The sequence below is a fragment of the Syngnathus floridae genome, chromosome 19, assembly GCF_059516105.1.
Source record: "Syngnathus floridae isolate MCC-2025c chromosome 19, RoL_Sflo_1.0, whole genome shotgun sequence".
NCBI classification, from domain to species: Eukaryota; Metazoa; Chordata; class Actinopteri; order Syngnathiformes; family Syngnathidae; genus Syngnathus; species Syngnathus floridae.
Window position 1 is genome coordinate 347,194 of NC_142431.1, and position 14,073 is coordinate 361,266.

The 14,073-nt window shown below is 53.5% G+C and overlaps 2 protein-coding genes across 6 annotated transcripts; one reads left to right on the forward strand and one right to left on the reverse strand.

The window, feature by feature from the left end:
* The first annotated feature begins 1,052 nt into the window (after positions 1-1,052).
* LOC148381289 (uncharacterized) lies at positions 1,053-3,549 on the forward strand. 4 transcript variants are annotated; one of them, XM_088361952.1, is made up of 3 exons: positions 1,059-2,081; positions 2,499-2,633; positions 2,777-3,549. In XM_088361952.1, exons 2-3 carry the CDS (start codon positions 2,508-2,510, stop codon positions 3,299-3,301), a joined length of 651 nt encoding a protein of 216 aa, XP_088218078.1. In that variant the 5' UTR covers positions 1,059-2,081; positions 2,499-2,507; the 3' UTR covers positions 3,302-3,549. The 4 variants fall into 4 exon arrangements, with proteins under 4 accessions (XP_088218076.1, XP_088218078.1, XP_088218077.1 ...); XM_088361953.1 differs by having other exon boundaries at positions 1,069-2,081; positions 2,499-2,615; XM_088361950.1 differs by having other exon boundaries at positions 1,053-2,633.
* Positions 3,550-3,689: 140 nt separating this feature from the next.
* LOC148381290 (protein EFR3 homolog B) lies at positions 3,690-13,950 on the reverse strand. Of its 2 annotated transcripts, none has more exons than XM_088361857.1 (23): positions 13,702-13,950; positions 10,527-10,603; positions 10,334-10,461; positions 10,110-10,260; positions 9,366-9,487; positions 9,117-9,266; positions 8,442-8,576; positions 8,126-8,204; positions 7,873-8,008; positions 7,640-7,801; positions 7,449-7,560; positions 7,330-7,381; positions 7,093-7,265; positions 6,946-7,021; positions 6,703-6,864; positions 6,506-6,637; positions 6,309-6,376; positions 6,113-6,240; positions 5,935-6,026; positions 5,800-5,848; positions 4,881-4,997; positions 4,727-4,840; positions 3,690-4,656 (listed from the first exon to the last, which is right to left on the reverse strand). In XM_088361857.1, the coding sequence occupies exons 1-23, from the start codon at positions 13,802-13,804 to the stop codon at positions 4,577-4,579; spliced, it is 2,598 nt and encodes an 865-aa protein (XP_088217983.1). In that variant the 5' UTR covers positions 13,805-13,950; the 3' UTR covers positions 3,690-4,576. The 2 variants fall into 2 exon arrangements, with proteins under 2 accessions (XP_088217983.1, XP_088217982.1); XM_088361856.1 differs by having other exon boundaries at positions 4,727-4,776; positions 4,891-4,997; positions 13,702-13,937.
* Between the last annotated feature and the right edge of the window lie 123 nt (positions 13,951-14,073).

Sequence of the window (14,073 nt, forward strand, 5' to 3'; positions counted from 1 at the left end):
AGGTATGAGAAAAGCTTGATTTTTTTTTATATACATGTTCGTTTGTCGCTCATGACTGTACTCTACTGCCACCTGCTGATCAAGTTGGAGTCGCAATGAATGAACCATTGTCTTCATTTGTCTCTTTTTGAAGTGCAATCCTATGCAAATGTGGTACTTGTAAGCACTATCCTGTCGTTCAAATTGATAGACGATGAAAGCAGCGTACATAAGCAGATTGCGGCAAGAAGGACGTAGCAAATATGATCGATGTGTCTGCGTGACTGCTCTTGGCAGGCGATTCACAGCACAACAGAAGGTTCTGATGTTGCAGCATGATGGCAACCATGGGCTCACACGTGCAATGGACTCCAACATGTGCTGACCATTACGGTCTGTTCTTTCTCGTTTACGTGCCCTGTAAACGTGGGCTTCAGCTTCGCTTTTACGAGAAACTAATATTTTGTTTTCACGCTACATTTAATACCGACACCTGAGGTACGTGCACACAAACTTTATAAGAGGGATTCAAAGCAACAAAGTTATCATCATTAAATATGTCAAAGGAATACATCATCATGTGATCTCTTTGTATGTGGCATATAATCACATTTTTCTCCAAATAACATGTGGACAACAAAATATATCAAGCACATACGTAAATGACCCAAATGAACCATATCATTACCTTTGCTTATATTACTAAGAATTTGGAAATGTGGTCAAAGAACTCGCATTATCGAGTTTCACATTCCCACAGGGTCATTTTGTTTTCAACTAACTAGCTAAATATGTCAATTGAAAACAGACTCATTCTCTCCTTGGAGCATTCTTTTGCTCAAATTAGATTGTCCCCAGGCAGCCAAGGCTTACAAACAAAAAAATGTGTTTTTACAATCTATTTAATGACATTGTTCTTGTTCTCATGAAGTGTATTATTTTTGTCAAGCTGTTTGGATTGTTCAGATCAAATCTCAAACGGCATGCGGTCGCTCGCTCGCTCGCTCGCTTTTGAGACGACACGAATGCGCGTCGACGTATCGTATACGGCTCCAACAAACGGTGGTTTTCGCTCGATGAGGTATTTTGAAAGCGCCAAAAGCCCTTTGCTTTTGTCCTTTTCAAAACTTGCGTGTGACAACGACCGCATTGCACCATCTGTTGCCTTTACACAAAGTCTTTGAGAAAATCGCTCGGGACTGCGGCGCACATCGCTTTTGATATTCTCCCGTCGACCGCTCATCAAAATCAAACTCAGGGGTCAGATCAATAGTCAGGTTTCCGAACAGCGCGTTCTCCTCCGGAAGACACTGTGCCGCCGCCGCCGCCGCCGCTAATGGCGGTCCTTTACGTAAGGTGAGCAAGCTTTGGGCCTGGAAGGCGCCACGTGGGCCAAGGGGTGCGTTGTTCTTTGCACGGCTTTAACGGACGCAATATCAAACGGGAACGCAAGCTCTCGGTAATTAGAGCAGAACGGATCGGCCATAAGCTTTTCATTTCACCGTTTGCTTCAAAGAAAGAAAAGCAAATTAACAATGCCGTTAAAGTCATCCTTTTGGAAGAGGAAAATGACGTGACAAGGATTCTGACCTCGTTCCTTTTCCAAAGCGCTTGAGTGGTGCGTGAACTGGAGCTTGTCCCGGTCCACTTTGAGCAGCCGAGTCATACAATTGGGAAGATGTTACATAGGGAATATGAAACACGACTAACAACAATGTGCTTGTGGCAACGTGACAAGCGGCTGCAGGTCAACTGTCAAGTCACCACGCTGATAGAAAAAGAAAAGCTTCGAGAGAGAGAGAGAGAAAATGATGCTTTGTTCCCCCGCCCACGTGGAGTGGGAGATCCCTCGCGTCCATCGCTCGCTTGCTTGCTCGCTCGCACACACACCCAATCACCCACCCGCCCACCCCGAGGCCTCCAGGAGCTCTATAAAAGGAGCAGAGCGCGGAGAGCCTCTCGAGCTGACGGCAGCTGCGAGGACGAGGAGACGAGTCGCCGCGCACCAGGAAGAAAAACTCATAGGAGCTTAAACAACAACAACTATATTTCTAGGGCGCAAACAAACAAAAAGAAAGACAAAACCAGGACGACCAGAATCGGTAGGAAAATGTCGCCTTCCTCTTTTTGCTTAGCAGGGATGAGTGCCAAATCAGATGCTTGCTTTGCTTTTCCGTAGCTATATTCTTCTTCTACAAAATGTAGTCATGGTTAATAAACGTAACCATTTTCAGACACGGTGGGGAGAGCTGAAGCAGTTGCGCAAGCCATCTGCAGTATTCCAGTCAAAGCCGCTCGCTCGTCAATGTTTAGAGTTCAGTGGGATCAACATAAGAGGGAGAGCGTTTCGAATGAAACAAAAGCTGCTTTTTGGGGGGTTTACATGTTGTCAAAATGGATGTGGGTGGGTTGTTGCACTGCAAAAAGGCAAGACACCTACCTACCTACCTACCTACCTACCTACCTACCTGGCACGGATGCCATTTGTCCGGCTCGACGCTTTGCTTTTTCTTTTGAAGCCCAGGGACATGGAGTGTCCGTGTTGGTTGTCGGTGGCGCTGGTGGCCTTCTTGTCCATTCCGGCTTTGGGCTCAGAGTGCTCCGTCTGCAAAAATACCAACAGGGGGAGGCTGCTGGTGAGCTCATCTGCCAACGTGTGTTCAACCGCACCTTGCCCGTCCGTCCGTCCGTCCGTCACTCCGTCTCACCTCAAACGCCAGTCGTGAAGGGTCGGCGGGTGGAATGGAATGGAATCTTCTTGACTCTCGCTGTGTTTTCTGTCATGGCCTCCGTTCAGGTCTGCCTGGAACTCTGCAAGTCAGCCAGCCAGATGCGGCGTCCGGCGCTCAGCATCAGCGAGGAAAAGGAACTCTCCACGTTGGAGGCCAGGGCAGCAGAAGGGCAGCGCTCGTACCCCGTGGAGCACTTCCGCTGGACTCTGCCCTCCGGGAACGGGAGCCGGGAAGGCCGAGCGGGCTCTCGTCATGTCGAGAGGAGCTATTCCATGGAGCACTTCCGCTGGGGGAAACCCCCCGGGAACATGACGCCCAGACCCAAGCCGGGACACAAAAGCGCCAAGCGAAGGCACTCGCCGTGGGGCAAACTCCCCAAGCGCAAAGCCTTCAAAGGCTCTGCCTTCCCGAGCGAGCCGCCTCGGGCTCGCGGGCATCCCGGCGCCAAGGACGCCGATCGGACGCCGGCGAGGCCCCGGAAGAGGAAGCGGGGGAGTCCCCGAGACGGCCGGGTGAAGAATGCTCAGGGATCGCTGACCGGCATCTTCGGGGACATTCTTCTCAAGGATGTGCAGAGGATCGTCGGCTAGCTGATTTTTGCATGTTGCTATCAATGGCTTTTGGTCTTTGTGTTTCTCCTTCCTTGTTGTGAAAGTCTCGACTGAGCGAATTGGGTGTCAAACTCAAGCCCAGATCTGGGCCTACGCCTCATTTGATGTGGCCGCCCAAAGCTTTGACTAATGTGCTGGCTATGGGACAAGGAGACGTCTTTGTGGACTAGGCTAGTAAGCATTGGCCTTGTTTGTAAACCAAATAAAAAATGCCAGTGAGTTCCTGACATCGGCTTCGTTTGTAAACAATACAAAAAACGCCAGCGGGAAAACGCTTGGTCGTAGCCTTCTGGTTTTGTCAATTCAATCCATTTCTTTAAGCACGGCAGGGCTAAGTCTGACCGCAAAAAGACAAGGGAAGGGCAACTTCTGTGGACTGGCAACTTTTATTGTCTAACACATCACAGGAGCATGCAAGGACAGGACAGGACAGGACAGGACAGGACAGGTCAGGTCAGGTCAGGACAGGACGGACGCAGCGAGCGCTAAGGCATTTTTCCGTCCCCAAAAAGTCAAGCTGCCTTTGTCACAAGGTCCTCCCGTTTTTAAAGTGCAAAGTTCACAGAAGGGGTCTCGGACCTGCACAAGCGCTACGTGGTCGACAGAGCTATCCGGAACTAGACGACAAAATGACTGACACGAGTAAGGTGGCTGGGTCACGCTTGGTGGTGGACAAACTGCAACGACCGGAGAGTCACGACACGACCGCAAACGAGGACGAGATTCGAGGGAAGTCGGCACGGGGGACAGACGGAGCGTCAAATTTGAGTTCCTATAAAATAGATACGTGTGTGCACGCACGCACGCACAGACAGACACGCGCACACTCGGAGTAGATGTTGAGATGTTGACTGTACACGAGCTGAAAGATTTGAACGCTTTATGCCGGGGGGACCCTGTACTCACAATGAGCTGTTGAGTGACTTCTTATCCTACTGTTAAAAAGGAATGTGAAAAATAATAAACAGGGATCAAATCATGGCCGCGCACGATGAGAGAATTGGCAATATGTCAGCACTGCAACAAAAAAAACCCAACCCATATTAAATCAGTGCAGAAAATGGAAAAGATTGTCCAAAACATTCCTACATGGCGAGCTTGACAAAATGTGGCTTGTTATCAAAGTTTTTGGCTTGCAGCAGCGGCACGTTCTTTCTTTTTTGCCCCGCCTCGCCAAAAAAAGGTTTGCCCCGGAAGACAACAAGAAGAGTGGAGTAACCTTGCCTTCTCAATACACGCAAAGGTCGGGAAACTTCATCTCGTAGATGGGCACCGAGCGAGTCTGGCTCGGCCCGTAGCCGGACGATACGGTGCCGGACGGGCTGGGCGGGGGCCTGAGAGGACACACGGGGCCGTCATTGTCTCGGAAACGGACTCGTACGGCGTTTTGCGCTCGTGGCTCACCTGATTGTGATCTCAAAGATCTGGTTGAGTTTGCTCTGCAGCAGCGTGGCCTGAGCGAGACAAAACAGCAAACGACGGCGGTGAGACAAATAGCGGAGACAGAGAGGACCAAAAAAATCAAAAAGAAAGAAAAAAAAAAAATCAAACGACGGTCTTTGCTGTACCCGAGCACCGCAATGGGCAGCGATCTCCTCAAAGGGAGCTTTCTGGAACTTCTCCACCACTTGCCTCCTCCGCTCCCGCTCCTGTTCCTCCATACCCACGCTGTCCACTAGGGGGAGACAGAAACGAGTCAAGCCATGGAAGTATTTGGAGGAAAGCAGCAATGTGATTCTTCCCGGACAGGATACCTGGCATTTTCATTCTAAACAACTTTTTGGACTTGCAAAAGCACTGCGTGGCCACCCACGTCTCACTCGTAGCTCCAAGATTGTTTTCCTAAGACGCTTCCATCTTTGAGCTGATTCCAGCAAGATGCGGCGGCGGCTCCTGCTGCTATCTGGGCCAAGCATCAGCTGTCTCAACACTAGTCAGTGTTTTATTACACCATAAATGATGAGGGGCTTAAGTCCCCAAACGGAACAAGCCAATTCATTTTGTTTTGCCTGTAGACCCAAAGCATCTGGCTGAGACGTGAACAGCATTTGCTCTTTTATGCTGGACACATCTGGCTCTGATGTCGCGAGTACTTTGGAGGAGATCAAAATGGATTCATAAAGAGAAGACTTTAGGATTAATTGAGTTTGACACGGTCAGTCGGGAGAGATTGATTGATGCAGATGAGGTCCTTGGAGCACGTCGCCTCCTCCTTTGTCAAATGTGAAACATTTGGCGCTCTATGCAAACTCCCTCTCGGGTCTAAAACGATTCAAGATTCAAGTGCAGCAAATGGAATGCGCCGGCGCCGCCGCCGCCGCCACCGTGTAAGGTGAAGCGATGTTTCAGCATTGAAACAAATACCAGATGTTTCTTTTCCTTCAAGAACAATAAAGCCTCAATCAACATTTACAGCCACCGCTTGGCAATCGAGATGTTTCCGCCTGACAGTGAAACGGGCTATGAAGTGTGACTACCGATGGCGTTCTTCAAGGTTTCAAAGGTGATCTCCTCGGCGGGGGTCCGCTGGAGAAAGAGAAAGAGACGCAGCGTGACGGGAGCCGCCATTGAGCCGGCGCAACGGTTACGCGCTGGTGACTTTTGGCTCCTACCTCTTCTTTCTCGGGACTGTTTCGGGACTCCACTTCCACCTGGAGCGAGATGGTCTCCCCGATGCTCTTTCTCTTGGACAGGCGGTCCTCATCTGCACGCAGCGCCCACGGCCAAGAAAGAAGAAAAATGCTGAAAAGCGGCGGCCAAATAAACGCAGGCGTCAGCCGCTCCCTTTACCCGTGTACTGAGGGATGTAAGGGGTGGCCAGCCGCTCCGTGTTGTAACCGCTGCCTCCGAGGACTTCCGTGATCTTGGACTGAAGGAACAGCATGCCGCCTTCCACTCTGTCAAGCGAGGAGGGGAGTCTAGGAGAGGCCGGGAGAAAAGAGGAGAAGGAGTCACGGGGAAAGGAACACGTGTGGCGCCGACGTACCTGGGCACATCCGCAAAGACGTCCTCGGGCAGCAGGTGAGGACTTTCCTTCCGTCTCGCTTCGATCACCTGACAGGGAGGGGAAAGGAGAGGAGTCGAGCGAGCGAGCGAGCGCGACCGACCGACCGACGGACGGACGGACCGACGGACGGACGGACGGACGGGGAACCTCTGGCAGCCCACGCTAGGCGTGCCCACCTCGTGTATGTGCTGGCAGAAGGCGGGGACGGTGGTGAGCTGGCAGATCAGGTTGAGGTAGGCGGCGGCCAGCGCGTGCATTGCGCAGCGGTTGTAAACGGGCAGCGCCTCATCCGTGGACAGAGCCAGGTCCTAGGAAGGGGAGGGGAGGAGAGTAAGAAGCCCTGCGGAATGGATCCCCTCCGTCCCGTGGATACCTGCAGAGCAAGCGCCAGGCGAACGAGGTCCACCACCACTTCTTCGTTGGCCAGCTCCACGCTGAGAAGACCCAGCAAGGCAAAGAGACTCTCGTAGTGGCGCCTGCCGCTGCTCTGCTCTTTGCAGCCCAAGTAGATGTGTCGGTAGAGCTGCTGGCCGTGCTGGCCGCGGACAGACAGACAGACAGAAGGGACGGCTTGGAGACGCACGCTCCAAAAGACTTCCCGAACCGCTCGCGCTACCTTTTTCATGAACAGGTTGTCCTGTCTGGAGCACTTGTCCACTTTCAGCTTCAGCACAGAGATGTCACTGATAATACTGCAAAAGCAGAGTCAGGCCGAGGTCCGAGCGCCGCCCAGCCAGCCAGCCAGCGAGCGCCGCCTACGCACCTCATGTTGGAGAATTTGGGCCGGTTGTCGTGCCTGTCGATGAGACTGAGGAGGATTTGGAGCACCAGCAGCCGAACCTCGGGGTCTTCGGTCAGGGAGAACGACAGCAGAGGCTCCAGGAAGGAGCTGGGCAGAGCCGTCAGCATGTTGGTGGTCTGGAAGCCCGCCGTCACCTGCACCCACGACAAAGCGGTCGGAAGCGTCTCCACCGCTCGACGGTGTCACGTGCGCACTTACCTGCACCAGTGACTTGAGTAACATCACCTGAATCATCCTGGTAACCTCGGGCCTGGCAGAGGATGAAAAGCGTGAAGAAAATCAGATTCCAAAAAGTGGCACAAGGAGGGGCCGCCTACCAAGAGCCCGAAGAAGGTAGCAGCGGGTGAACACCGGGAACAGGGATCTTGCCCATGATGAAGAGCATGACTTCCGACCTTTGGTAGGTGGGCAAAGTGTTGGCAAAGGAACCTGAAAGGCGCAAAGAAATGGCAAGTCAATCGTGTGGCAAAGAGCCCAAAGAAAAGGAGGAGGACGAAAGGCCACTCGCCGATGGTTCGGATAACGGCTTCCTGCAGCTGCCTCTCCTCGTGAGCTTTGATGATCTTTGTGCCGATGTTGGCGCTGCCGTCGTAGGAGCCCGTCAGCTCGTAGTCCACGCTGAGACGCAGTTGGCGCAGTAAGGTGTTGAACACCTCCAGCACGGTGGGACCTGCAGGGGTCCGCAAAAGCGTGTGAGCGACACAGCAGACGCCTCCGTGCGGGCCTGTCCAATCATCTGACCTACGGAGCCGCTGGCGGCGATGGCGGCCGCCTCCAGCAGAACCTCCACGATGCCGGCTCGGACGGTGGCTGAATTCTTGCTGTTGGCGTCCAGATGACCCAGGAGTTGCTGAATGACCAGGTGCGAGTGCTGCGACTGAGGGGGAAAGAAAGGAAAAAAAAAAAAAGAAGAAGAAATCACGTCCCATCGACAGCGTAGCCAAACACCAGCGATCCTGGCGCTCAAAATTCATGCGTGGCGGGCGGCGCTTACCTGAATGGAGTACATGATGATTTTAAAACAACGCACAGCGAAGGTCTTCCCCTGCCATAGAGCGTGATTGTCCAGATGCCTTTGGGGAGAAAAAAGAAAGATGTCACGCCAACGATATTAGCGTCGCCAAGACATCAGCGCTCTGACAGAGATGCCACGCCGTCAAACGGCATCAAGGTCACTTGCGACGCGGCAGCTGCTCCACGCAGGGAGGGGAGGGGAGGGAGGGATGACCGCAGACAAAAAACAAGGACAGCCACGGACGGAAAGAAAATGGAAGCTTAGCTGGCCGATGAGGTCGGGCGTTCCATCTCACATGAGCACGGGGGTGACGGCATTCTTGATGTTTCCGTAGGCGGCTCGGCCCAGCAGCTCCCTGAAGCAGCGCTCCGTCAGCTCCGCCGGGCTCTCCTTCTCCTTGTCTGACGGTTGCGACGGAGACGGCGAGCGACTGGTGGGGAGCGCCGGTTCAAGGGTCAACCGTTTGCAAAGCTCAACATTGCGCTCTTTGTGCGGTCGCATTTTTCGTCATGTTTGTCAATTTGTTCCGCTGTCTGAGAATGTTGAAATGTCCCGCGCGGACGTTTTCATGACAGGGAAAGATGTAAACCTGGAAAGGATTAGCCTTTCCCACATCTAATTCGTGGGAATTGGCACATGTCAAGGGCTGGCCCGTTTTTTGTCTTATTCATCGCGAGCCTCGTCGGGCTTCCGACGCACGCGCCTTCCAACCTCGTGACGACCCCAAATGTCTTTTTGTTCAAAGCAGCAGAACAACGTGACCGAAATAAGATTTGTTCTTTCGCTTTGTTGACATGCGCAAAATGTCTGAACATGTGCGTGGGAATTAACAAACGCCATCTGCGAGCCTGCAGCCATTACGCCGGCCGGGCAGGGAAGTTGACGAGGCGCCAGCGGGAGACCATCTCGTGCGGGCCGGGCGCTTTCACCTTCTGGCCCTTCCTCCTATCTGCATAACGTCCACATTTACCTCTCCGTGCGCTCGCTACACTGCAGGTTGAACAGCAGCGACGGGACAATCTTGTCCATGTGCTGAGGATCCCAGATGTTAGCTTGAAGCTCGTCGTTGACCGTCTTCCTCACCACGCCCTGAAGGCCCTTGATGCCCGCCATCCGGATCCTGATGAGAGGACGAGACACGCGTTTGGCGTTTTTAGCGACGCGCACGTTAGCCCCGCTCATGCAGATGAAGGCTGACGCCGAGGCGGGTCGCGCTCACTTGGTGCGGATGTCGGGGTCCTCGTAACCCGAGTGGCACATCTCGCTGAAGCGCGACACAAAGAAGTCGTAACTGCGATGGTAAGAAGGTGTGTCCTCCTCTATGTTGGCAAACTTGACAAACTAAAGGAGAACAAGATTAGGAGAGCATTTGTGAACCTTCCACATTGCTGACATTTAGCATCCCGTCCCTCGTCGCTGGTTTTCCTCCTCATCTACGTTTGCGGTGATTGGAAAAGGCAAGGAGCTCAGCAGTGTGTCCTTGGAAGAATTAAGCAGAGCGAGGCCAACGCCGCGGGAATTAACCTCTCAGCCGAGTCACGCCGCAAAAGTAAGTCGTCGGTCACGTGTTTACGAAGCGGGCCCCCCGGAATGGAAAAACGAGGTTAGCTCCCGTGCCGAGAAGAGCCCTCATTCCTCGCTGCAAGGCAAGTCCGCTTAACATCGGCGACTTGCTTCGGCTATCAAAGCAGCAGCACGCCTACCCAGCGAAATGAAATATTTACCGACATTCAACCAAGAGCTAGCGCGAGAGGCCAACAAAGCGCTCCGTCCTTGTCGAAAAAGCTTCAAATCAATGATCGGAATCTTATGTTTGCAAATGAATAGGCCAATAACTAGCAAGGCACCGGCTGCCACCGCTCGGTGCCAACTGGACCCAAAGCGTGCCAATGAGTCAGAAGGAAGTTTTGGAGCTTGCTCGTGCGCTACGCCAGTAAAACCACGTCCGGCTTTTCCCACTCACCGAGTTGGTTCCCAGGATTTGCAGACTGGGCTTGTCGGACTCCAGCAGCTTGCGCACCATCTTGAGGAAGCTCTCCACAAAGAGGTTGATGCTCTGGCAGTGGCAGGCCATCAGCAGCTGGTCCAGCGCTTCCATGGCGATGCACACGTAACTGAGGAACGTCGGACGGATGGCCGTCAAAAGCTGTTCCGAAGGCAGCCGGCGGGTCGGTCGGTCGGGCTCACCCGTAGCGGTGGCGCGCCACATCCCTGGACAAGCGCTCCGACAGGTACGCTCCGATACGGTCCAGCTTCTCTGGAGCCGACAGGGCGTAAAATGTCAGCTTCTCCATGTTGGCCTTCACCAGTCCATCCTGGAGGAAGAAAACATTTCGTTTGCTCGGCGGTCGGTACAGACGTTGTCCGCCGAGCTCCTCACCTCCGGGTCTTCGGGGAAGATGTTGTCCACCAGCCTCTTGTAGCGAGGCCTGAGAGCCCCGCAACAACCGCAAACCCCTGGAACACGTCAGACACATTTCAAACAATCAATCTATTGATTAGTCGGCAAAATTATTCATTGATTATTAAAATGAAAAGGAGTTGGAAAGCCCCAAAAAAGTCCTCCCTCTGAACTAATGAACAAACGTCGCAGTATTGCTATGCTTTTTTTTTTTTTGCTAAATTTGGGAGTCTCTGATTGCGAGATTTTGGTTGGTTGAAGGATTCCTGCAGTGATGACTCATCACTGAGGGGCTTCAGGGGAGCCAGAGCAAGAGAGCAGACACAATCCGAAGAATCCCAGACAACCGATGGGCTGCTTCACGGAATGTGCCCGAGAAGTGTTGCCGCGTCCGGTTTGAAGGGGCAGCTCGCGCAAAGGTCAAAGGGCAGTTCTTTTCCGTCCTTTCAGCGAGGCTTGCTATCGCGGCTGGAAATGACAACACCACACTGGGACGCATCAGGAAGATTATCAATCAGTCCTGGCGTGCTTCAGAAACAGACAGTGCTCTTCACAGGTATCGGAACAGAAACAACCGGTGCGGGCCTCCAAGCGCCGCGTCCTTGACAGAGTCACAGAATTTGAAGGCGGCTGGCTGCGCTTTGAGGGACAGGCACGCTCTTCGCAAAATTGCGCTCAGGAGGCGGAGCATCTATTCATAGCGCAGCCTGCTGCTGCGCTGCCATACGGTCATTTCATCAAAAAACCAAGAGGTGCTGGAGGTCAAAGAAAAAAAGAGTTGAATGAATAAGCGGGTGGGTTTGTGACACACCGAGTGAGTCACGCTCCAAAGCTTCTTATCGCACCCCGGTCGGCTGTCCAGCGGTGAAAGTGTCATTTCTGGGTCAACGTTTCAGAGGCAACAGAGGGAGAGCCGCTCGCCGGGCCGGGCCGGGCCGGGCCACGACGACTGAAATACAAGAGGCGCGGCGCGGCCCTGGCAATATCAATCAACTCCACTTTCTGCACACCTCCTGCTTTCTGCTTTCCGCCCGTCGAGCCTTTTGGCCGACACGCAGCCATTAGTTAACAGGAATGGAAGGAAGGACATCCATCATTGCACTTATGCAAGATGTCACACACACACACACACATTTAAGGAGGCTTAGCAAAACACATCTGCTACGGCCACACACAATTCAAAGTTCAGCAAGGTGGATTAGTGCCGATCCGACCCGATCGGACGCAGAGCTGCAGCCGTACACGATCCCCCCCCTCCCGTGGAAGCAGCCAATCACGTGGCTATTTATATCTCCCTAATATTGGCCCAGCGACATTAACAGATTACAACATCCATTTCCCCCCTGGGAAGTAAGATTAACATTCTCCCATTAGGATTAAAGATGCAGCAGAAGGGGAACGGAAATTGGGCCAAGAGCACACGGGACGCACGTTTCAAAGAGAAACCTTTGGAGATTCCTGCCTGTCGGGCGAGACAAAATGACAAACGCTGCAGCTGTGACTTTTGGAATGGCACTCGACCTTCACGAGCAAATTCATCCTCAATTCAAAGGCTGCTTCAGGACACAGCAGATGCGTTGTGGCAAGCAAGTGAAAGAGCAGAGGATGAAGAGGGCGACGATGAAGACGGACATGGGCTACCCGTGTCATTCCGGCCACTTCGGCCGACAAGTTTCGTTCACGCAGAGTGGGTGGGTGGCAGACAGACACCACACGCACACACAAACCCCAAGATGACAGGCGGCCAAATTATGAGTCACAAGTGTCGCAAAACTAGGTCGAGTTGAAAAGGATGCGGCAGATAACACTCGGCGCTGACCGCCTCGGACGGTGTCTCGGAGCGCAATGTTTGAGCAGCACGCTGAACTTTGTACAGGAAGCGGACGCCTCGGCCAATGAAATCTCGATGATGTGCTCGCCAAGACATGCCATTAAATGGGACAAATGGAGGGGGGGGGGGGGGGGGGGGGTGGGGGTGGTGGACAGCGGCACCAGCGCACGCTTCCTGGCTGCAGCCTGCAACTGACCGCTGAGCCAAAGAGTTTGGCTGAGTGCAACGCAGGCAAGGAAAAGGGCAAAATGATGAGCTGGCACAGAAATAAAACGCGGCAGGGTGGCAGGCAGGCAGGCAAGCAAGCAGGCAGGCAGGCATGCAGGCAGGCAGGCAAGGCAAGGCAAGGCAAGGCAAGGCAAGGCAAGGCAAGGCAAGGCAGCCAGGCTTCCTCAAAGCGGCTTTTCCAATCTGCCTTCCTGTCATGCACGACAAGGGCGGGAATGCGGACAAACAGGCAGCGACACGCTCGTGTCACGCTCGCTGGCCTTCCTCCCAAGTGACGATAAGATGCCTTCTTCTTACCGTACATGGAACGTGATGCTAGAGAGCCACCGTTGCCGCCGCCGCCGCTGCTCGTGTTTGCTTTCAGCGGGTTCGCTCACTCGTGCGCTCGCGCTTGCACACGCGCACACACACGCACACACACACACTCTTGGGGATTAATGCCTGCCTGCCTGCCTGCCTGCCTGCACGTGTGCTTGGAGCTAAGAGCCAGGCAGGGGGAGGCGCACGTTGATTGGTGCAGAGGCTGTGTCCACGCCACGCCATGCCATCAATTACACACACACGCACGCACATACAAAAGGGGGACGCGAGGCAACGTCACTGAGAAGCATGCCGGGATGACCTTGGATGTTCGTGTTTGTCTTCAGGCCCCCCACACACACGCGCTATGCATCGACACGTCTATATGGAATAAACCCGAGCAAATGAGTGAAATGACGCCATTTCATGACGGTGTGAATTTTAATTGGATGAGTTATCCAGTGAAAATGTTGCTTATGACAAAGCGTGACGACTTAAGCGAGCGCAAGTGAGAATACAAAAGTTGTGCCTGCGAGTGATTATCAACGCACCGTGCGGCTGCCATTTCTAAGCCTGAGGGCCATTTACTGATGTGAAGAAAGAAGACATTCTATGCGTTACAGTCTACCCTCAGCATTGGCTGAATTTCAAGTCATCCTTTTTTGTTAGCTTTCTGGGCTTTTACAGTCCACAGACGACTCCAAATTGACGGCGTCGGAAGGGAACTGCAATCGGACAGTGTCTGCTCGCCATCCGAGTCTTAATGCAGAAGCAGATGTAGAAGGCCACGCTTACCCTTGGCGGCTCGATGGTCGAGAAGCGTGCGGCAGTCCAGCGCCAGCCTCCGAGAGGCCGGGACGTCGCCGGCCGCGGCGGCGGGCACGGCGGCCGAACCCATGCGCAGCTATGCCAAACTTGCTCCAGACGATGCCAGAAAGCCCGCGGGTGTGCCAACGGCGCCTAACTCAGCAATATTTAGCGCATAGGCGAGTATTAACGAGACGGGGCAGATTAGCGATTAGGCCGGCAGCTTTGCTGTCACTCTCACTGTCAACGCGTTCCTCTGTGTCTCATTGATAAACATCTCAGCGAGAACAATGGGCCCCTCTATCCGCCGCAAGTGTCACTCTGGACCAGGGAGAGACAAAAGAGCGAGCGTGCGACAGG